This window comes from Urocampus carinirostris, chromosome 12 (genome assembly GCF_059441175.1).
Source record: "Urocampus carinirostris isolate Australia breed hairy pipefish chromosome 12, RoL_Ucar_1.0, whole genome shotgun sequence".
NCBI classification, from domain to species: domain Eukaryota; kingdom Metazoa; phylum Chordata; class Actinopteri; order Syngnathiformes; family Syngnathidae; genus Urocampus; species Urocampus carinirostris.
The window spans coordinates 19,852,678-19,878,163 of record NC_142360.1 but is presented as its reverse complement, the minus strand read 5'-3'; the positions used below and the strand labels follow the sequence as shown (position 1 = coordinate 19,878,163).

General features: G+C 38.0%; 1 protein-coding gene across 2 annotated transcripts in view; it reads right to left on the bottom strand.

The window, feature by feature from the left end:
• Nucleotides 1-25,486, bottom strand: part of negr1 (neuronal growth regulator 1) — a 225,498-nt gene that overhangs the window by 127,790 nt on the left and 72,222 nt on the right. For both annotated transcript variants that reach the window (XM_088349976.1, XM_088349977.1), the window contains exon 3: nt 9,590-9,715. In XM_088349976.1, coding sequence (XP_088206102.1) covers nt 9,590-9,715 — 126 coding nt within the window. The remainder of the gene's footprint in view (nt 1-9,589; nt 9,716-25,486) is intronic.

Genomic DNA, 25,486 nt, shown 5'->3' with positions numbered 1-25,486 from the left:
TAGTGTCGGGGCGGGCGCCCTACCCCCAAGGCCACCGAGCTGGTTTAATATTAGAGGATACTATCGCTTTAATAATGAACCCGAACAACATTTTATGAATCATTTCAGCTGTTTAGTGAGTTACAAAATGTACAAGTCTTCATCTTCCATGAATATGTGATTTAATTAAACTCTGCCGTGGTTGTTTATTTCTCGGTCAAAACCACCCCCAACTAAATACTTTTATGAAGGGGTTATGGTTAGGGTGGATTTTCATGTTTGTTGTGGACACTGCCCCCCCAATAACAGCGATAGCCAAGGTAATACTCTTCCACTGTATTATACATTTAGATGTATGATATGTGCACATCAACATACGTGTGTGTGCATGTGTTTTTCTCTACATAAACCAGGTCGCATTTTGCAAAATATTCTTCATAACTAAGGAACCCAGGTGCAAAACTCACAGTACTAGAATCAACAGAATTTGGATCAGTGATTCAAAGTCACCAAAATGTGTTTAATAAGTTAGGGCACTCAAAGCCAAGCATTCTCTAGTGGAGGTAATACCATCAAGTCCTTCCAGCTCTTTTAGGCTTTTAGCATATTGTAAGTAGGTATGTCAAGAGCTAGATTTATCATACAAGAGTGGGTTCTGGGAATCTTACCAACGTACTCCTACTAATGGTGTTTCTCATTGATATTCATCTGTAGTTTAAACCTATGAGTTAATTTGACACATTTTGAACTTGAAAGAAAAAAAATGTGTAGGCTTGAAAAGGTTCTATGAACGGCAGTGTCAGCCCAACCACATAATAAAGGAAGCTTTATAAAAAATGTTGTGCAACAATAAATTAAAGAGTGTTTTATTCTGAAATATATTGATAACATACTTTGGTTTGGATATTTTAAAGTTCTTTAGTTGAATCAATGTATATACCATATACATTACCACAAAACAGTGTGTTTTGTTTGAGTTTGTACAAAATGTCCTTTTACACTTTTAAGGACTTGCAAAGCTAATGTTCTAATGTAATTAATATAAGAAATCCGGTGTGAATCATGTATTTTGCAGAGCCACTGCCATTTACACATGTATTTTTATTAATACTCTGATCCGTCATGCACTTTCTGGACAAATTTCAACACATTATCTATTGTTTTCTTTTATTGAGTTTCACTGTGTTTTGTGTACTCTTACCCAATGCTAAATCTATTGCACCCTGGTCATCCTGGAAGGGGATTACCACTTGTGAGGCCCCTTCTCAAGGTTTCTTGTATTCCTCGTGTTGAGGTTTTGAGTTTTTTCTTGCCCGTATGTTGGTTTAAGATCAAGAGATGGTGTAATTGTAACCTGTGCAGTCCTTTGAGACATCTTGTGATTTAGGGCTATACAAAACATGTGACTTGACTTGAATTTTAAAATATTGAATGAATCACAAATAGTTTTGTCCACCTCGGCAATATGCTTGTAAATATTTTTAAGACAAATGTCTCCCCATGTCGGTGTTGGGCAAAATAAAAATGGATATGTAGCTTTTCTGTTGTAGGAGGTTCTTCCGATTACAATTTACCATTGGGAAAAACGACCTTCATTTTTTGCACAATAAATGTCCATATTTGATATGTAATCCTTGCAGTAATTTCAGATTTTATTCTTTAGGTGAAGCATGCAACTGTCCTCTTGACGCTCCATAGGAAAACGTCATACAAACTCATGTCAGGTGCTGTTAATCATGAGGGAAGAAGAAATACAATGGCAGAGCCAATCCACCAAAGATCAACGTGTCAGCTTGTTTTTCAGCCATACGTGTTGAGAGACATGACAGCAATTTCAAGCATTGACAGGGATTTCAAGAACACGTAGCTTATTTTATAATTACTGTAGTGTAATTTTATTTTTTTATGTCATATTTATAGGTTAACCAACATATGTGGGTGTTTTTTTCAGATGATTGCACGTGTTAATAGTAATTCGGTAGGTAGACGCTTCTGTCCTATTGAAAATGGCTAAGCTCTTACCTCAGAAAATAAGTATCAACAAGTTGCCCTATTTTTAAACCACTTTAGTCCAAACCAGGATTCTCAAACTTGCGGCTCGGGGACCAATTACGGCACGTGGAATGATAGTTTGAGGCCGTAATGTACCGTATATATTTGATTTTAAATTAAAAATGTGTGTACACATTTTAATACATGTTTAGGGTAAAAAAAGATGGTAACACGTGGCATACATTGTACTTCCCATCGCACTTTACCACTGGTAAACGCTTGAGTGGGACATATAGGGGCAGATGTCTCAAGTTAATGGCAATGGCAAAGCAAAGCCACCAGAGAGCAATCTCGACGTCATTTTTAAGCGGACCTGTTTTGGTCTTCCTAATTTAATGCACGGTTTGTCAAGTCAGACTAACGAGAAACATGGCAACAATTTCAAGCATTTACGAGCACTTCACCTGAAGTGCTCAACTTGAAAACACAATAATAAAATTCATGTTCAAAGATTTCAAGCACCTATACCAACCCTGTTTTAAAATAGGGATAACATTGTTCTTAAAATTGGATTCATAGACTTATTGACAAAACAACTGACGGATTAATCTATTATTAAAATGAGTGTTTGTCTCAGTTCTTCTGTTTATCCAGTCAGTGCTGAGCTGATGCCTATCGCCTCCGAAATTGAGCAAGCACACCCTCAGCAAAGTCACAATCAATTGCATTGAACTTACAAACATTCACGCTCACGTTCTCATATATGAGCAATTTATAGTCTCCAAGTGAGAGTGGGAGGAAACGAAAGCACTGGGAGATTACCACGCAGGCCTGAGCCGGAATTCAAATCCTCTCAATTTTTTTTAGAATTGGATTGTCAAGAATGGTTAATTAAGCTGTTACACAAAAAGGCTGTGATTCTTCCAGACATATTCTGGCACTGCTGTTCCTCTGCTTCCCATTTAATGACCGTCCTTTGTCTCTTGCAAACAAAAGAATAAAATTGCAATGTGCATCTCTGTAACCATCATTTTGTAAGAACTAATAGTTTACGTTTGCAATATGGTGAGTGCTTGGAATGTCAACAGGCACACAACAGAAACACAAAATCTATATGATGGCTGGGGGAATATGAATTCAACAGTCGGTTAGTCAAACTTGACTGAATATTGTAGAAGAACACTGTAGAGCAGGGGTGTCAAACACATTTTCTTGACTCTCCTTAAAGAGTACCAAGTAATATATAAATGTATTTGGTTCGTACACTTTTTTCATGGACAAATCCCAGAACAAAGATATACACACACATTTTTTTGAGATGTCGAGATGTAGATTTTGTATCGTGCACCTTTTTTCCAAGTACAGGACAGTACTGTATGTGCTTCTTTCGCCGCCATCGCTGCGTGGCGCTGCGAGAGCTCACCCGGCATCCACCCCGAAGAAGAAATCCGGCTTCCACTTCCCAGTATGTGTGTAAACATACTGTACTGAATCTCCAGCGCGCTTAGAGCTTTGACACTTTATTGTTTAACATCACGTGCATCCATTCAATGTGGTTGGTGTAAAGTATAAAGAAGAGGCAAGCCTTTTCATTTGAAATGGAAGTGGAATAAGGAAGCTTGATGAGGTTGAGAAAATGGTTGGATCGCTTTTTTTCATCCACTCTTTACAACGGAAGAGGAAAAAGCTAATTGAAGCCCATCTTCCAAAAGTAAGTTAAACTCAATTTTATTTATATTTATAGGGCATATTACTTTATGATATGTTTGGTTTTCAATGCAAAACAATACAGGTTACTTAAACATACGTATATGAACCTTAAACATACAATCCTGACAAAATATAGCACTAAGGCAACGTACAAACAAAATCAACTCACGAACGATCGTCCGTAACGTACTTCGTTCATATTTAGGGGAACGTACGTATTTCAATTTCTCCGGAACCATCAAAAGAAGAAATCCTGTGTGAATCATGCATTCTTTAATCCTGTGAGTGTATTTAACAATTACAAGTTTGTCACCCAAAATTCAAGCGATTTTCCATCTCTGAAAACACAATAAAATTCAAGATTTTTTAAGGATTTCAAGAACCCATAGAAACACTGTTATTTATTTTTTAGTGCAATCCTCGCCCTTACGGTAGTTTCAATTCGATGTGTCTTTTATATGAAAAGGTCATTACAAAAGACAAATTTTGGGGGTTGTGCTTTCTAATCTGGTACACCTTCTAATGCAGGAAATTTGGTATTATAAATCAATATGATAAAGTGCAGACAATAACACGAAGTTGCACTAGTAAGACAAGCATCTTGCTTCGTTTACTTACGTATTCAAGTATCTTAAATAAATGTGCCAAGGGAAAGTGCTATACATAACCAAAAGATTTTCATTGTATTCCGGTAAAAGGACATTAGCCTATTACAACCTTTCAGCCGCTCCACATCCTTTGGACAAATCGACCCAGCTACAATAGTCAATTCAAAGATCCAACGGCTAATAGCTTGGTTTCTGATGTGCTTGGAGACAGCCTGTGATTACATTCAGGCCGGTACCCTTTCATTCGACCGGCATATCATTTTCTTCTCGGGCAGACTTCAAAGTGTGGACACTTCAAAGCGGGATGAGTGACTGCCACTCGGACTCTTTTGATCAGCTTCCGAAAACTGAGCTAACGCAATCGCTCGAGCGGACGACGGAGGAGGATTTGACAGCCAAAAGATAAATGCCGTCATCCTCACAACGATCAGATAAGCGTGGCCGACTGTAATCCATTAATATGAAAATTAGAGAGAAGAGGAGGTGAGTTGAAGGGCTATTTGGGCCACTACAGTTGTTACTCAGCATGCAATTTCTAAATTAAGCGAAACGATCAGAATTGTCTATTTACACAATAGGGCAGTGCCTAGCAAAAGTATCCCCGCACCTCTGAACGTTTTGACATATTGCGATATTTCAGGCTTAAAACGTATGGTTAAAAAAAACTCAAAAACTTGACAACACATGAGACACAATTGAGAAAAGTATTTTTTCGTTCCTTCTTTCCAGCTGCTTTAGGTGATGGTGATCGTTTGTGCACAGAATTTTTCAGATTTTTTCACAAATGCAAAATAGGATTAGGATCTGGACTTTGCCTTGGTAATTCTTACACCTTTAAACTGTCAGTTTAAAACTATTCCATTGTAGACGTGTGTTCAGGGTCGTTTCCTGTTGCAAGGCGAATGTACACCCCTTTATCAGGTCTCTTGCAGGCTCCAACTGATTTTTTGACAGAATCTTCTTGTAAGTGGCTCTATTCATCTACCCATCAACTCTAACAATCTTCTTAGTCCCTGCTGAAGAAAAGAAACAGAGCATGATGCTACCAACACCATGTTTGACAGTGGGGATTATGTTTTCAGAGTGATTTGTAGTGTTACTCTTATGCCAAACGTAACGCTTTGCATTGAGACCAAAAAGTCAAATTTTGGTATCTGACCACAGCAACTTGTTCCACATATTTTGTTTGTGTCCCATGTGGCGTCTTGCAAACACTAAATGGGCCTTTTTATTGTATTATTTCGGGAAGGGCTTCCTTCTTGCCACGTTTCCATAGAGGGTAGATTTATGCAGAGTACGACGAATAGTTGCATTATGCACATATTGTCCTACCTCAACTGTGTACACCTGCAGGTTGTCCAATGTGTTCATGGGTTTCTTGGTTGCTTCTCTAACCAGTTGATTTCGTGTATGGCTGGAAATTTAGCTGGATGGCCAAGCCTTGGTAGGTTTGCAGTGTTTTTTTTGCTCTCTCCATTTTAACATTATTGATCGCATAGTGCTCTGGGGGATTTGTCAATGTTACAAAATCTTCTTGGATCCCATTCCTTCTTCCTATTCTCACTTTGTTAGCTTTGAGTTTGCTGAAGAGTACCTATAATTATTTTATGCATTTCCAATCTTAGATCCAATATTCGGCAGTAGATGAGGTGCAATGGGGTACAAGGCGCTCTTTCAAACTTCTGGCCGGTTTATGGTTTGTCCAGGAACCACGGTATATGAATGTCATACAGTGTGTTGTCCATATTTGAATTGAAAAGGTTGTTTTCAATTCAATTTACCCGCATGCCTCCGGCCATCCATGGCCATGTATGTCGTAGTTCCAACCCCTTACCTTCTGAATTATTTCTTCATTTTCACAGGTTGAGACATTGAACATTTCCATGTTTTTTCTTATCAATGGTCGATACGCCCCTTTAATGTATTGCATATGTTTGATGACCATTTTATCAGGCACTGTGATGGAGGGAAAAGATAGCAATGAAGTCTATGTTGCAATACATTGCGTCATAACCGGTACCATTATCTGCAGGTTTTTATTCATAGTGATGTTGGACAATGGATGAAGGACAGTCAATAATAGGTTTAACTGATGTGCCTTGAAACATCGTTGAGTGTGCAGCAGGAAATTGCTCAATTTTATCTTTGTAAAAAAAAAGAATGCAATTGTTTAGTTGAATAATTTTCTTGGACTTCCACAGCCAGCAAATTGTAAGATTTATCCACATCAGTAGGTGGCGTTAGATTCCATTATTATTTTTTATATATTCATATTTTGCTTGCTTTAGAATACAGGCAAGTATATTTAACAACTTCTTATATTTCAAGAAACTGTTTAAGATTGTGCTACAAAAATAGAAATGTAGGGAAATAAATTAAAATGAATACACATGTTACGCTGATTTTGATTATTTTTGACAAAAAAAAAAAACAGAAGGTTAGAATGTAGTTAAAAAACAGCCATGAAAATGGGTCAGGGCTGACAAAGGTGGGCTATCACCACCCTAAACAAGCACACAAAGCTGTAAAAGCACATATCACAACTTGTTTTGTTTCTTTTTTATTTTTTATTTCTGTATAATGACAACCCCTATTTTTTTAATAAAACTCATGAAAGAAATATGTTTGACTTTTTCTCAGTTCTAAGAATTCCATTTTTTGACAACCAACATAAAATGTTCTATGTATTTTTTTCATGTCCTTCAAAGTCCAATTTATCATCAGATACACCAAAGAGTTGTTTCCCTTGTCGTGCTTTTCTGCGTTTGGATCTGACATCTGACATTCTGTTTCCCCTATTTTCTAACGTTATCTCTGGTACAATGAATAAAAAAGTGTGATAATGAGATAAAATCCTATGCCTGTTACACAGAATAAATATTGTACTCCTGCCTGTACAAACTGATTTAATTCAAACGCACCACTTCAAATGCCCAATTGATTGTGGGAAATCTCACAATAACCCCCTCCCCATCTCAAGATATTTTCTTCTTCTGTTTTTTTACTTGGAACTGGTGATTCTCGCCTAAAGGTGAGTGTTTTGATGTCTTAAGAAAAAATCAGTTCCACTGGAATTGATGAGTGTTGCCCATTTTAAGTATTGTTTTGCTTATATTTGAGGATAAAAATGAAGTCAAATCCAAAATGACAGCAACATCATCGACCAAAAGGAACGAGCAATATTACCACCTATACCACTGCAAATGATATGAAAAACATTTATTGTCACTATAGGCAACGTGATAATTTGAGCTTGCAATTTAAAATAACAAACAAACATGAAACTGACACTAGGAATTCATTTTTAAACATTTTCGATGGACCGTGTGCCTTGAGATTTTTCCATTTTCAAAAGTGAACCTCGGATCAAACGAATGATTATTTTTCATTCTGAACTTTTTTAATTTTACTGTATAATGGACGTGTTGGAAAATTCACTCTGAAGCTCAATGTACATGGCAGATTTTATCATATTTTGTGTGCCTAAACAGAGGTAAATGCTCTCTCTCATTAGCTGCACCGCTTATCCTCAGTAGGGTCGCGGGGGTGCTGGAGCCCATCCCAGCAATCATCGGGCAGTGGGCACCCCGAACTGGTTGCCAGCCAATCGCAGGGCACACGGGGACAGACAACTCACTCGCTCAGTCACACCTAGGGACAATTTGGACCGGCCAATTCACCTGAAATGCATGTCTTTGGAATGTAGGAGAAAACCGGAGTGCCCGGAGGAAACCCACGCAAGCACGGGGAGAACATACAAACTCCGCACAGTAAGGCCGGGAGCTGGATTTGAACCCACGCAGGAGGTTCCCACGACCTCAGAACGCGCGCTAACCACTGCGCCGCCGTGCTGCCGAGGTAAATGCTATCTATCGCAAATAAAATTGCGCCTATCCACCTGCTCAACCTGTTCAGGAGCCACATGCGGGTCTTTCACACTTTTTAGTGGCTCCCTGGCGCTTTTTCAAAAATGTTTGATAATGAAAAGATATATGGTTTCTGTAGGACAGAACCAGGAGGTAGCTTTCTATAATGCCCATATGACGGCAGCTTAGTATCATGCAAAGCAGTGATTCCCAACAGGTGGGGCCCTCCCCAAAGGTGGGTCACAGCCTTGTTTTTAGTGGGTCACGGGCATTTTCCTTGGAAAAATAATGTCTAAGAAGAAAAAATAGAGGGCCAATTACACTCCTTAATAGTAGATTGCGATAAAGTCGTGCTCGAGCTCTTCTATTTGCCAGTCAATCAGCGCATTTAAGAGGGACCACATCTCATTTTATTGTGATATTTTATTTTATTTTACTGCCCATAATAATGGGTCCCAAGAAAATTAGTGATAAGGGGAATTAAAATTGGAAAATACTGACAATAATTATAAGAAGTAAACAATTGCAAAATATGAAAACGGTGTACAAGTGTCTGCCATTGAAGTACTGCTGGAAGGTAAAATAAATGGTTTAAGTGATATATGTTTGGCTTTTTTCACTCGTATATTTATCTATATCAACTATGTAATAAATAATTATGGATGTTTACACACTTTATTAATAATTTGAATTTCCTTCTTATGTGGTTATTTTTAGGGGGTTGCTTACATGCACTGTAGGCTCACATGCGAGTATATGCAGTACTTGAATTTGTTTTGGTTGTGCTACTCTTTTGTTTTTTGAAAATAGGTAAATGTATACTACTTTCTCTTGTTCAAACTGTACAATCCTTTCGTTGGATACATTTGAAAAGTCAAATTATTTTTGATGTGTGTCGCAGGTTTTCATTATGGTGGAATGGTGGGACCTCAGGTCAAACAAGTTGAGAACCAGTGATGCAAAGTGTCCTTTTTTCCTAAAGTTGTGCAATAAAACATCAAAATTATTTTTGAAATTATAATTTGACAGCCCAGAAGTTATTTCTGTTTCTACTTTGCGGATTTTCACCTTTCGTAGGGGGGTTCTGGTCCCCATGAACCGCGATAACCGCAAACATACTATGTATTGTGTCTGCTTTCAACAGAACGCAATGAGACTGCAGAGCTAGCCTTTCTGCATGATGCATCGTGCTCAATTATTTTTACATCTACTGCCATTCCCGCCCCTTCACTCAGGGATCCAGCTAGCCACATAACCCGCATCTTTCATTTCAGTCCCCCTCCCCTCTTCTCAATTTAGAGCATAAATACCAGCCATCGCTCCTCAGTCTTTCACCTATTGATCCCAAGCATGCTTCCTCATTTCCTATGTAGGTTCAGCCACACATCCATGACGTTCATTAGCATGAGTAGGCGTGAGGTGACGTGAACTCACCTAATGGGGTTATGTGTCTCCAGGAAATGGCCGGCTCGGGTTTTCCGCTGGCCGTGCAGATGAGCGACACGTTGTTGCCCTCGTTTACTGTGATGTCAGAGGAAATGTCATATATCTTGGGTGGAACTGTGAGAAGAAAAAAAAAAGGTTTAACAATATTGTGCATCGTGACATTTGTGAAACAGAGATAGTTCGTGATAATCGAAGGAGGCTGTTAATCAAGGCAAATGAGTGTTTATATTTAGAAATGCACTTATCAATGCACTAAAAGAAGTACAAGTTCTTTAATTCAAATAACATGATACAAAACCTGATCAAATGAACAATAATAGCATTATTGGTTATGGAATCCAACAATTTTGAATGTACAGCACCAGAAATCGAAGTCAGAAGTTTAAACGTAGTCCGGTTGTGAAACCGCAAAGCACTGCGTTTTTTTTCAAGGGTTTTTTAGTGAGTGATGGAATTTTGGCCAACCACAATTGTTTCTGTTCGACTTTTAAAAGCGCCGAACAATCAGAGGCAAGTTTTACTAATGGCAAAAGCCAATAAGCCCAAAATTTGCAAGCACCACACTATGCCACACCCACCGTGTGAGCTCATTGAGTATCATGGCGGGCTCAGTAAACATAGTCCCAGAGTCAACAAATGAGTAGGAAACGAAGCTTGCACCGAAGAAGGGCGGTACATCACCTGTTTGGACCTACTTTGTTTTTGACGAAGCGGACGTGGAACAGAAGAAAACGCTCGTTGCAGAATTTACTTTCGAAGTTGCTCGGTCCAGAGGAAACACAAGTCATTTGTACATTGCCTTATGGGGGTGGTATGGGGCGCTAGGAATACACTGGGGAGCCAAAGGGGTGCCAACCTGCAAATGTTTGGGAACCATTGTTCTAAAGGGTTGGTGACGCTCATCGGTAGGTGTCAAGCCTCTAGGAATTATTTTAGTATGATAAATCACCTTTAGATGACACTGGTGGCTTGTCCACACATAGAGGAAGCCAAACATCCTCGATTTGCCTTATTTTTCTGGCGGATGGGTCTGGGAGCGTGGCCCTATATAGCGAGTAGGCATATTGAAGCAGTGTGGTAAGAGTTCCAAGAAATGGACGAATAGTAGTAGGTTGTAAACTCCTTAACAGAGCTTATTCCATTGGAAAGAAAAATAGTCCCATTGTCCTCGGCTAGCACCAATTTTAAATGCTCAACATAATTCAATGCTAAATTCAATCTCAACCTACATCTTATCATTTAAAATGCCCATCGATTAGTTATGCTGTATTTGTCGTCAATCATGTTTAGTCAGGGATGTCAAACATGCGACCCACGGCTCGTTGAATTATCTAATTCCAGCCCACCATAAAGTTCTGAGTACAACAAAAAGCCAGTATCTAGCACATTCCTATCAAAAGTTGTTATATTTATATTGAATATTTTTCTTAATAAATGCAAATAAAATGCTCTTTCCTGCCGATAGGGTCAATTCATGTTTATCTGTATCGCTCTTAATCACAAGAAGTCTCAAAAGGCTTTACAGAGTAAAAGACTATTAGTACACAATCCCCTGATCTAAAACCTATATGGGGGCAAGGGATAACTCAAAAACCTCAGTATGACAAAATTAAGAAACCTTGAAAAGGGGCATCACATGAGAAAATCTCCCTTCCAGGATGACCAGGCTGCATTGGGTCATTAAGGGTATAAAAGAGCTGACGTCCAATCTGTTTTCACGTTAAAGACTATTTGTTGCAGTATTTTCTCAGCTTCTGTAGATCCGGCATAGTAGTTTGATTTGATGTTATTGCCTGTTTATGTTATTTATTTATTCTATTTATTCTATTTTGGGGCTGTATGACAATTGAGGTAAGCATCTTTTTATTCATATATCCCACTTGAGTTTTTTAAGTTGGTTCATATGTAAAGCTCTATTTACTCAACTGTTGAAAAAAATGTCAAAAGATTTGATGCCAAACATGAAAATAATTCTCTGCCATTGTTTATGGGTAAATGTGTTGTCATCAGAAAAGATCCCTTTTCAACCGTGATTATAAATAGTAGGATAGGCTAAAAATGTTGAATGATGAAGCATAGTACTGAAAAACAAAGCTAAATACTTGACATTAACCTTCTTTTACTGATACGGCCAATCTGAGAACATCCCGGCCCCGAGCCATGCCTGTGTTAAGTGCTCTAGGTCTGGTGTGTAATTCTCTCGAATAAGATTCAATAATATTTTCCAAAAACCGAGTTACCAGAAATCAGTTTGTTTGTGTGGAGTGAGACCAATATCAGGTAATGTTTTAGAGCCTGCAGGGCTTCGAACTCCGAGTTAATCCAACCTTTAAATGTTTCGCAAGATTAATTTGTCAGAATGACATTTATAACAAAAAAGCAAGCAGCCAGATTTAATGAGCGATAGATTGCAGTCCAAAAATTGGGACGTAGGCTTGAATCTAATGACTGAAAAAAAGAATTTAAGACATGATAAATATTACAACTTGAATAATAAACAAGAAAAAAGTGTTAGAGGGAAGATGATTGTCAACAATTCTGAGCATCGAATCATTATTCTATTTTTCTGCTGTTGGAGAGTTCATCAACTTAAGGCAGAAACAAATTGAGAAACCAATAATGGTGTTTTAGCCAATAGATTCAATCCATATGTCCTGAATCCAATGTTTTTAATCACGTTCCTTCAATGGAGCCGAGCCACTCGACTGCTTATTCTGCAGTTAAAAACCTCTTTGACGCGTGCTAAAAGAAAATCAAACATGAAGATGACTCAACACTTTGCACACAATACACAAACCTTATAGTTGGAACCCAGATTTGGCTTTTTCACAGAGACTTCGTGATGACTCGACAACAGTGTTGGGGACATTACTTGGAAAAAAGTAGTTATAATAACTCACGACTTCTTATAAAAAGTAACTGAGCTAGTAACAGAATTAATCTATAGTAAAAGTAACTAGTTACCAGAAAAGGTAACTATTTCTATTATTCTTAAATTAGGTTGTTATGTGTCATAGAATTTAACATTTTTAAACAGTATTTGAGTCAGTTGAATATAGACGAACAGACAGGTTGTTGTGTTATCGAACCTTGTGACAGATTTCTCATACGTCTCAAGTGCAACAAATATAAACAGTAAACAACATACTAAAATACCAATCTGCAGTGAACAATACAAAGTGAGTTTAAAAAATTAAATAGAAAAAATATAAAACAAACAAAATAAAAAATACGATAACAAAAGGAAAAAAAGAAATGAAGAAAAGTATAATATATTTTACAGTTTTATATAAATACATTAAGACTGGGAAAGAATATTTGAAGTGAACAACACAGAATCCCAAAAATGCAAATCGACCAATTGTAAGAGAAAAAAAAGCCGCTTCAGAGGAAACCAGCTGTTGATTGGTAGAGTCGGTTGTCACGTCATTCAGCCCTTAATCGCCTTTTCTTTCGGGGTATCAGTAAATCCACATATGTAATCTCTAACTATATGGTAGTTGCTATTTTGAATGGTGATATGATCAAAAAAGACGTTACCAACTCGGAACAGAATAGAAAACCCCTCGTTTCAGGCAAATTATCAGCAGCGGCACAACCAGCTGCAGTGTAGTAACTGTAAATCTACATTTCAAATATATAATTTTAGATAAAGGTCTATATTACTAGGTACAGAGTTATATTTATGGCATTAAGGTGTAAAAAGACGCTAATAAACTTGTAATGTTGCCAAACTATGAGGAAGTCATCGGGCCGTGCCAGCTACACATAGAAATACAGACGCAACCCAACTGAAAAACGTTCTGGACGATCGTCCGTAAGTTGCTTCAGTGCTATGTTAAGTATGTTTAAGGCTTGTATAAGTAACCTGTATTATTTTGTACTTGAAAATAAACATTTAATAAAATATTATGCTCTATAAAGATAAGTAAAGTTAGGGTTAATTTACTTTTGGAAGATGTGCTTCAAGAGGTCCTCCTCCGTGGTAGAGAGTGGACGTGAAAAAAAGTGATCCAACCATTTGTTCAACCGCATCAATCTTTCTTATTCCACTGTTATTTCAAAAGAAACAGCTCTCCTCTTCTTTACACTTTACACCAACAATATTGAATGGATGCACGAGATATTAAACAATAAAAATGTCAGTATAATCAGTATAATGTCAAAGTTCTTAGCGCGCTGGAGATACAGTATAGAATGTTTACACACAAACTAGGAAGAGGAAGCGGATTACTTCTTCGGCATGGAGCCTAGGTGACCTCTCACAGCACCACAGTACTGTCCTCTACTCAGAAAAAGATGCACACAATACAAAATCTAACTAACAGCAATGTATAATATTTTTCGACACCTCGAAAAAAGTCGTTAATAGGGTGCGTCTGTAAATTCAGATTTGTCATTTCTGACTGACTCTTACTGCAAATGTAAAGCAGGGTATGTACACAGACATTATTGAGTTTTGGATATGCACCGTCACTCTTATTTATGTGCGCATCTATGTTGTTGTTGTCTTGTTTATAAGCGATGTAGTCTTATGTGTGTATGTTCCGTAATTGTTGGGTTTTGCTGGTCATTTTGTTTTTTGGGGAAGAAAAACATGAATATATTCTGCTATCCCTGCATTAAACTGCGCAACTTATTTCATTAGATCAATTAGAGAAGTGGATTTTTTTTCTTGATTAGAGTTGCAGCATGTTATTGAGGTTGAATGGTTGGTCCTGAAGTCAGACCAATTGAGAACCAGTGTTTTATGAGGTCAGTGGTGCCAAGCCTTAGTGTAAAGATAACAATGATGGACAAAAAGTAATTTAGTTTGAGAAAACATAATAAATAATTGGCTAGTTCTTGGGTAACATGGACTGCAGTGGCCAAACTATTCTCAAATAAAATGAATAGAGAGCCAGAACGTCAAATAAAGAATAACACTACCTTCTTACCAAATGTTCTCCTTTGGGTTGTGCAGATCAATACCAAATTGAGATTTACAACCAAAGTGCTCAATATTTAGTTAGGACAATTTAGCATTTATCCTTTGTCTGCGTTCACTACTTGTTTTCCTTGCATGCTAATTCATTAACACAATGATTGTCATGTTTTGCCATTCCCTTGTAATTTCCCCTCTGCTAGCCCTGTGGGAGGTGCAGAGAGTGATGTGCCATGCTGATCCAGGCAGCATCTCTTCTTTCTCCTGTCAGACACAGCGGGGTAAAAAAAGAGAGAGAGAAAAAAAAACTAAGCATCTAATGATGCCACCTTGAGTTACGAAAATGCTTACAGCTGCACTATCAAGTGTTCAGATATTCTCAGGGTTCGCACACTTTTTTCATGACCAAATTCAAGCACGAATTAACGCCTTTCAAAGCCAATTTTCCAACTTATCCAATACTATTTGAATAATAACACTTTATTACATTGTTAATAATAATAATTATTCATTGTTGTTTCCATATCTATTATTTATCCCACAAAAACAAGCTAAGGGGTGCAAGTAAAGGAGAACCCAAATGCCTGACGTTTCTCACACAATCTTTTATTTTACGAGAAATGGGGCAGTCATGCACATTCACACAAAACGCCAGTGATTCGGCAATCGCTGGACGAAAGAAGAAAGACAGAAGTCTAGCGTGGAACAACAGAAAGCAGGAGACCAACGAGATTGATATCAATTTTACGAGCCGATACTGGACAGATGATGTTGATACCGGACAGAACGGGACGGACATGATTGACACCAAAACTGGATATCGAAATTAAACAGGACAAACTAGACGGGAACAAAACTGGAGACCCATATTAAACAGGACAAAATAGACGGGAAACAATACCGGACACGAAATACCAACAGGAAACCGGACAGAGTCAAAACTCACGTCTTGCAGGCACAGAGGTTTGTTGACAGACTGACAAAGGGTGACTGAGAGTACTGAGCTTAAATAAAAGGGAAGCCAGTCTGTCAATGAGCCGCAGCTGGTGCCGATTGGGCACCATGGCAACCGTGACAAGGGCACGGAGTAATACAAAGGGCACCTTGATAACGCACTTCAGAAACAACAATTTAAATTTAATTAATTGATTAATTTAATTTTCTATCTTACTGGTATTTTACGTGAGAATTTATTGTAATGATTAATCATTATTCCGAAGACTTCGGCATGCAATATTTGATTTCTCCGTAATTTCCAATTGTTTCAATTACAAATGCGGAAAAGGAAACAAAAGGAAAATAATTACAACTTTTACAACATTTTGCCGCAAATCAATTTAAATTTTTCAAGACGCTATTACCGTAAATTCTGGACTATAAGCCTCTACTTTTTTCCCAAATGTTCAGCCCTGCGGCTTATTCAGTGAAGCGGCCAATTTATGTAATATTTCTAAGGGCCACCAGCAGCGTTGGAGTATAAAAGGTAAGATTAAGACCAGCAGACTATGTGCACCGAGAAAGACTGCAACCTCTAAGTTTATGCATACAATGCCTGTAGAATAAAGGTACTTTCCGATAATGAGGAAGACGCCTTTGATGGCAATAGTTACGTGGAGGAAGTTGAGGACGATTTACCGTTAATTTCACAATTGCGGGATGCTTTTTTTTAACATGCACGTTTGATGCATTGCGAGCGTGATCCTACTAGCGTGGTGGTACCTTTCACAGGCACGGTTTGGGATGAAAGTTATATTATTATTATTAAAGCTTTGAAAACTCTCTCGGTGTTCTTGGTCTTTCTTCGTAAATATGTGTAACCATGTATAATATGTATTTGCAGCTGTATATTTTTGTAATGTATTTATTTTAGAGACTTATTCCGTTATGTGTTCTACGGGCGAATCAAAAAGAAGGAGCGGAGCAAACGCGGGCTGATGGGAAGTGTGGTAAAGCTGAGTTACAGGTAGATCTGTTTGTTGTCGCAGCGGACAATAGTGGATATATATTTTTCCCACCCTTAACGTTGAAAATATTTATTTTTTTTCTTTGGATTACTTTCAACGGGACCCGGACTTTAAAAGTCTGCATCATACGTTAATTACGGGTATCATTTCCCATTCATGATGCCGACTGTGGATTCAGGGTTGTGTATTATCTACTGAGTTACAATCGAGGAACCTATAGCCTGGTTTGGATTAAGCTTGTGATAGTGTCACATGTTTTAATGCGGGCACACGCGGCTTATATACAGGTGCGGCTTGTGTAAGTACATTAGTGGCAATTCACTTAAAAAGTGGTGGGTGCGGCTTATAATCAGGTACGCTCTATAGTCCGGATTTTACGGTATCAGTTTCATGAACTCCGCACCATGTTTGTCCTAATGATAGATTATGTAGGAACAAAAACAAACTCTCTTCGAATTAAATATGGATAAAATATCACATTTCTACTAATCACTAAATGTGCAACCTTGGCACTAAACTGTTGCCACCAACGACATTTAATTTGTTTGTTAGCCTCTTTACGTCTGAAAATGTCTCTGTCCTCTTTATCAAAAATGATGTGGCTCTAAAAGAGGCTTCGGTTGCTTTTTAAGTTTTTACCCGTCTTGTAAAAAAAAGACGTTTGCTCGAAGTTGCCTTTAACTCGCGGGCCTTTTCTATTAGTGGTGCACTGCCGGGCGGGTAATTGAATGAATGAATGAATGAAAATTTTATTTCGATCATTAAATAGAAACAGAACAAAAACAATGACTCAACAACAAAAATAATGTGAACATGTTCGAAAAGGGGTAGTAAGAAGCACACTTATTTTCCCTACCCCTTCATCTTCCCTATTAATTACATTTTACAGATAGCTCTTTTGTGTCTAAATATAACAAAATCTCAGGGATATACATATTACATAGGTCAGATATCAAAAATTATGATTATAACAATAGTCACTTATTTTATACACTAATCATCGTCGTACCCATCTATTAACGTTATAATGCTACTAGTCTCTAAATATCATTGTGACACCAAGGATAATAACTACAATAGCAATAATAACAGTTATGATATAATAATAGTAACAATAACAAGGTTAAATATAGTTGTAAATGCAGTATTTCCAATCGCTAGTATCACTCATACTCCATTTTCTTCATCTATGTCACAGGTGTCAAAGAGGCGGCCCGCGGGCCAGATCAGGCCCGCTAAGGGATTGAATCCGGCCCACGAGACAACACTCAGAGAAGCGCAAGAGAAAAACAAGCTGCAGGTTGAAATAGGTCAACTTGATGTTGCCAAAGCCAGGTGCCTCAAACAAAGACACTGTACTTGTATTTCTTTCTCTCTCTCTCTCTTTCTTTTCCACCCCTTTTCTCCCACTTTGTCTCTGTCTCTTTCACTCTCTGTGTCTCTCTTTTTCTCTTCCTAGGTTGCTCTTTGTTTCTTTGTCTCTCTCTGTCCTTTTCTCCCACTCTGTCTCTTTCACGATCTGTGTCTCTCTTTTTCTCTTTTCTCTTTCTCTCTTCATACCCTTCGCGCTTTGTTTTCTCTTTTCTCTCCCCCTGTCTTTCTCTTTCTCTTTGGATTTTTTTCTTCCTCTCCCTTTCTTTCCCCTCTCTCATGACTTTTTATCTCTTTTGTTTCTCACGCTCTCTCCCTCTTTCTCTTTTTCTGTCTTTGTCCCGCCCTCTCTTTTCCCTCCCTCTTTCTCTTATTTCTTTATCTCTTTTTTCTTTCTCTTTATTCTACTAGTCCAGCCCCCGACAGAATGTTTGTTCTATTGTGTGGCCCCTGACTTAAAATGAGTTTGACACCCCTGATCTATGTATTCTGCCAATTATGTTTTTTTGTATTTTAATTTGAAGACGTGAATAGTTGGACATTGTTTAATCTTGTCTTGTAAATTGTTCCAAATTCTGACTACACACACAGACACACACATACTTTTCCTGGTGGTTCTCACTTTTGGGATTTTGAATTTACTACAGCCCCTTAAGTTATAACTTCGTTCTTTCCGAGTGAATAATTTTTGGATGTTTTCTGGCACTATGTTTTTGTTGACCTTAAATAGCAGTTGTGAAGTGAAAACATTTACTAAATCATGCAATTTTAATCATTTGGACTGCAGTAATAAAATATTAGTATGATTAGTATCATTAAAAAAAGAATTCTACACGTTCACTACGAAAATTATAAGGTTTCTTCTTTTTTTTTTGCCATGTTTATGCATGTAGAAATCAATTTTGACTCATTTGCAACGCTCAAGATTGAGGCTGCCATCGCCATGCGCACTCACCTTTGCCGAAAAATATGTGTGTACATATTTTTAGACAAATCTCTGCCTGCATAAGTGACATTTAGCTAACATCTTCAGTTGCGCCAAGTTCTTCCCATTACAAATTACCACTGGGAAACACTACCCTAACCTTTGGGCACGACACGTAAAGAATTAATTAAAACCACCATTAATCAGGACGGAAGAAAACATGCAATGGCAAAGCGAAGCCACCGGAGAGCAGTGTCAGTGTCACTTTTAAGCAGACTTAATGTAGTCGTCGTGATATAATGCATGATTTATCGATTCAAGCTGCCAAGAATCAAGCATTCACAAGTACCTAACCCAAAATTCAAGCACGGCTCAAAACTTAAAATTATAAGGTTTAAAATGAAGCATTTTTAAGGATTACAAGCACCTCTACGAAACCTGTAGCCTTGCCGAGCTGCACAATTGAGCTCCTCTCTGAGCCCTGGCAGGCCATGCCGTGCTGATTTTCGACACAAAAAACACAAAATACCATCACTGAGTAAATGTTATTGCCGCTATCCAGTTTTTCCAATTAGAGTGCAAAGAACAGCACTGGCCACTTGGTCTAATTGACCTTGGTGGAAAGTGCAGTGGGAAAAGGAGTTGTTATTCACATTCCAAACCAAAGCAATAACAACAATACCCTCTTTGGCTGTCTTTAGTGCTTATCCATGCTAAACATAATTGAGTGGAATGATCTTCCAAAAAAATACAACGCCCACTAATCCGAGTGTAGATCATTTTTAAAACCAACAATATGTAGCACTAAAATAGCAGTTTGGGGAAAAATGTGAGTTTTATGTTCAAGACCAGCTAATTAGATGTTGCTCCAAGGCTTTGTTTAATCAGACATTGATGTATAATAATAATAACAACATACCTGTGAACTGTACCGCTGTGTCGATTGTAAAGCACACCTCATTAATGAGACTGCTATTCCTAAAGGTTTTCTCTCCCAACACAACAGAACAACTTCTGATTTGTTAATGAGACAGCACTCCTGAAAGTAAACATACATGCTGGTGGCTTATATTTCACTAAGGAATTGGCATGTTGTATTACTAGTTTATTAAGACACATGTAATGCAATTGATAATTATGTATACAGTATTACCTCTGTAACTGTGGTAGATGGGAGGCAGAACCCTCCTTGAAAAGTACCCAGCTAAATTATCGACACCCTGTCATAAAAGCCCCCAAGGATCACACTTACCTAGATATGACGTCCTTAGGGACTGTAACAAAATAATAACTACAGATCTAGAAAATATAAACACAGAACAAAGAATTGCAGTTGAATAGATGGTCTTTATTGTCACTAAACAAAAGTACAACAAAATTGGAGGGTAAGAAAGCGATTTAGAGAGCGGCTGGCCAGCTTTACACTAGCATTGAATATCCTCGAATTCAAACAGTTCTCTCCGAGAATTAAAATACAACTGTCCCGAATGTAGCGGTGTCCCACGAGTTTTTGTGCCAGTTCAGCTGTTTCGTGGGTTAATGCATCTGGCTTGGGTGTGTAAGTGGCAGTAGTACAGACCTGCTGTGGCACTTTTTCCACCTCTTTCAACGCCACCTCAGACTCTTATTGGACCTGATTACAATCCACACTTTGCGCTACTCTGACTTTCCTGAGAGTCTAATTTAATTAATGAAATTCGAATCAATCGAACGAGCCGCTGAAATACTAGCTTTAGCTAGAACTAGCTTTTTTTATGGCCAAATTCAAACGCTTGTTACAGACTTTTATTGACAATTTTCCAATTTCGCCAGTACGATTAAACGAATAATGAATTTTGCAGATTCACGAATATATCTGTGATTCATCAATGTGTTTTTTAATCTTGCTTTTGCATTTATCAAGATATATCATTTTTAGATCTTGAGTAAATTTGTCGACCAGAACAATATGTCAAAAATATACATAAAGTAGTAGATAAAAATGACTGTTTGAATATATAGCTTACATTTTCAGATGCAGGAAGTATTTCCCATTGCAATTTATAACTGAGAAACGCTACCTTATGTTTTTATGGGGGGAGGGGCACGGCCCATTACAAATGCCCATAATTGATATGTAGCCATTGCAAAAATGGTTACATAGAGCTACTATTCATAGAGCTCTGTTTAGGTGTGGCATGCACCTGTCCTCTTGGGCGTGACCCGTACAGCATGATCAAACTCTATAAGACAATGCTTTACAAACAAAAGATGAGCTGCTGTTAGTCACAAGGGAAGAAGAAATGCAGTGGGGAAACCAAACAATCTGAGATCATTGTCTGTGTCATTTTTAAGCAGACTTGTGAGGCACGGCAGCAATTTCAAGCATTTACAAGCACTTTTCAATACTTTGAATTGCATCATTAAAATTGTAGTATCTTCAAGGATTTCAAGCATCTGTACGAACCCCGTATTCAGGTTGGGACGGTGGCTCCAGAAATCAGACAAATTGAAAAACACTTAACTTGAAAATCTGATGAGGACCACAAGAGAAAAGCATCCCAGTTTTTGAACCAGAGGCAACATTCACAGCATAATCAACGGCTTGATATGTCAGTTACATTATGAATTGCTGGCACTCCAAATTTGTATCTAGAGGAACCGGCGGCAACTGAATGAGTCAAAAAGCAGGAACTCGTCAGATACACTTTGAATGATGAAAAAGGGCACTCACGCAAGCGTCATTTGCGAAATGAATACACTCCATTGCAGAGTCTAAATGAGCCTCAACATGTGTGCTAACTGGCGATGCTAGGATTTATTACATTAGCTAATGAATACGTGAGTTGGGAAAAAACCACACATGGTGTTGGCTGGCCAGCTGGTTGGTCCACACAGATAGAGTATGTCCCTTAACCTTAGCTTTGTTTTGCAAAACTTTATTTTGGTCACTTAGATTTGTGTAAAAACTGAGCATAACACATGACTATCTATTGAGATTTTACATATAAATGGAAAATGTTTTAATTTTGATCAGTGTTTGGATAAAAAATGTTAACATTGTTCCAGTTATATCCTGTGAGCTTAGGCTTCACACTTTTGATTGGAACATACAGTAATCCCTCGGTTGTCGCAGGTAATGGGGTGTTAAACCCCGAAACCCCAACCCCCTGCACAAGAAACGTAAAAATATGCAAAGTAGCAACACCCCTTCATAAATGCCCTCAAGGGTCAAACTTACCTAGAGATGACAGCCTTACTGACTAAGAGTACAAAAACATAACAACTATAGATCTAATGATTAAAACAGAGAACAAATAATTGCATTTGAATGAATAGTCTAAATTGTCAATACACAAAATTAAAATTAAATTGGAGGGTTTCTCTTTAGAGCATAAGAAAGCAATTTTAAGAGCAGTAGGATATTTGCGTGCTAGTCTCAGGTATCCTAGGATTGACCTAGGTCTCTGTGATGAAATATAGCGGTTATACACGAGATGTAGCTCCAGGTTATCCGCTTCATGGGTAATGGATCTTGCGCAGGTGAGAAACAACCTCGGCGGGGATGGCTTGTTATGCACCAGTAGGCCGGACTTGCAAAACTGCTATTTTTGTTTTTCTCCCAATGGAACCTCAATCAATTCCCGGACCTGATAACAACCCATGGAGCATCCACTGCTGATCAAAATGTTGTTGCATTATTTTGACTTTTCTCAAAGTTTGATGTGGTTGTAAGTCTCTTCAATGTATCAAGACACTGAAATAATAGCTGTCACCATGTTTCACAGTTTGTTTGGTGTTGACACATTGACTTGTGCGCCCACCCACCCCAGCTGTCTAAATATACCCCAGCCTATCACAGTTGCGAACACAGGCGGCCACGCCCACCCGACACACAAAACCCACCTTAACCTGCTCCTCTGATTGCATTTTCTGTGTGCTGTCTGCTCAGAGTACAATGCACAATATGTTGAAAACAATGGCAATAAAGAAAATCAAATTCAAAATTCACAAAGTATCGGAACCGGAAAAAGTAAACAGCGATACAGTGAGTGATAACTGAATGATTTTGGAGCAGATAAGTTGTGTTGTGTGCCTGTAGATTTTTTCAATGAAAATAAAGTCTTGATCAGAAACAGTCCTGGTCATTGCAAGAATGCAAGCCTTACTGATTAGTTTTGGTCGGTTTTCCCATGTACTGAAGTGGGCCCGGCAGCTATATTGACAGACCAGTGTGATTGTGAGAGTGTCAAGAGTGGAGAGGCAGAAGTCAAGATAGAACCCTTATCGTGCTTGTCTGCTTGGCATGTCCTCATATTCTCCCTGCTTGATGCTAAGAGGTTGACTAGATGAATAAAGAATGGAGATGTGAGGAATGGTGGCACGGAGCAAATGACTTAGGCCACAAATACATTCCAGGCAAGTGCACAGTGGCTTACGAGCATTATTCCATAATGGAATCATTATCAAAGATGAATTCAGTGATTCACCCTTCTAATGTTCCACACAAATTAGCCTGAGGGAGTGATGATTGTTCGTGATGGTGTGGTGCAGAGCCACATCAAGTATGTCAGCAGCAGACACATAAGCTTCTGTTCTAATGAGGGGTTTAATGTCTATTAAATGGTTGTTTTTTTCCACTGTAAAAATTCATATTTCGCAACATTCGGTGTGACTAATGTTCATTAAGGTTATGAGCTACTGTATCTGGACTATAAATCAGATGTTTGCTGTTTTCACAGCATACATTTGGGTGAAATAATGAATGTAAAAATTAGAAGTCAAGTGCAGTCACATTTATTTCTATTGCCGTTAATAAAAAAATCTCTCAGAGGACCACACTGGCCACATCTACACCATTCCCTGATCTTAATTCAGGAATCATTGTCAAATTCAAGCACTTTTGTAGGACTTTCAAACCCAGTATTTACATTTATCCAGTACTATTAAAAAAAAATTCTGTCTGAATCGTGTATTGTGTAGAGCCACGAATGTATCTGCGATTTATCAAAACATGATTTTTAGAGCCTCAGTAAATCGCAAATATGTTTCAATTTGAGACAAATCTCACGCTATAATAGGTGTTCGCTAAAAGGTTGCAGGAAGTTCTTCCCATTATAATTTTCCACTGAGAAATGTGACATAATTTTTTTGCACGGCCCATAAAAAATGTCCATAATTGATACGTGACCCTTGCACTAAAATAGATATCATAGTTACCTGTGTATGTGTAGCATGCACCCGTCCATTTGGGTGCGATCCATAGGGGGCGATGATGCTTCATATGACAATGCGATACAAACTAATGGCATCTGCAGTTAATTAAGAGGGAAAAAGAAATACAAAGGCAACGCCATGCCACCAGAGAGCAGTGTAGGCCTCCTTTTTAAGCAGACTTCTTGAGAAACATAGCAACAATTTGAAGCATTAAACTACTATCTACAGTCCCCCGAGGTGCAAAATCATTACCTCATGTGTGGTCCCTTCTCATGGTTTCTTAATTTTCCTCATGTTGAGGTTTTTGAGTTTTTCGTTGTTCTCATATGGATTTTAGATCAGGGGAGGGTGTATTAGTAGTCTGTAGTCTGCAATAATCTGTGGTCTGTGCAGCCCTTTGAGACTCCTTGAGATTAAGGGCGTCACAAATAAACATGACTTGACTTGACTTGACAAGCACTTGACCCAAAATTCAAGCTTTTTTCAAAGCTTCAAAACATAACATTATGATTCAAGCGTTTTCAAGGATTTCAAGCACTCAAAAAAAAATAGCAGGGAAAACTAAGAACCCTTGAAAAGGGTCACACATTAGATAATCCTCTTAAGATGAACAGGCGATGGATGTTGCAAGGAAATCAACAAACAATAAACAGTCAACATCAACAAAAAACATAAGTAATAGCTGAAAATGCAAAAAGTCAAACTAAAAGCAACGACAAGCAATCCTTTCTGACAATCCTGCCCGGCGCATGGCTGAACTTAAGAAAAGTTAAAAGCCAATATGCACAGTTGCAGTTAACTAATTCATTGCCATAAGGTATAAATACATTTTCTGAAGCATTGTCCCTGAGTGCCAGAACATAAAAATACTGTTTTGTTGTTGTTTTATTTATATTTTTAAAACTAATATAAAGGGTTTGGCGCAGCTCATCAGTAAGTATCAGGCTTCTAGGTACAATTTTAGTGTGATGAATCACCATTAAACAGCAAAAGTGACTTTGATCAGATGTTTATCCACACATCGATTAACCCTCCACTTCCTAGTCTTGCTTCGCGTATACATGGATAAGCATAGAGAAGCAGTATGATCAGAGTAGCGAATATCTGGGTAAGTACAGTTACATCTTCAAGCTTTTTCGGAGCAGAGAGAAATTTCACGCACAGCTGCAGGAACCTGACCGCCATGGTGACCGAAATCATGTGAACACGTCACCAGAAATCTTGCAAAGTTCTTGCAAAATGTATGCATCGTTCATGCATCAGCTTAGTGTTCTTGCAATAGAGTTTTATTTTATGGAAAACATTGTAAGTTATTGGAGGTATTAAAAATGCCCCAAAAAGGGGAAAGTTCTGCTTGAAATGCATCCTCTCACAAATAGATTTTTTTTCAGAAATGTTCTTGGAAACCAGTATTTTCAAGACACTTGCCATGTTGTTTATGTTCTAAACAATAGTAAAAGCTCGGGAAAGAAACTCTTTTTTTCTGATAAAAATATGAGGATTGA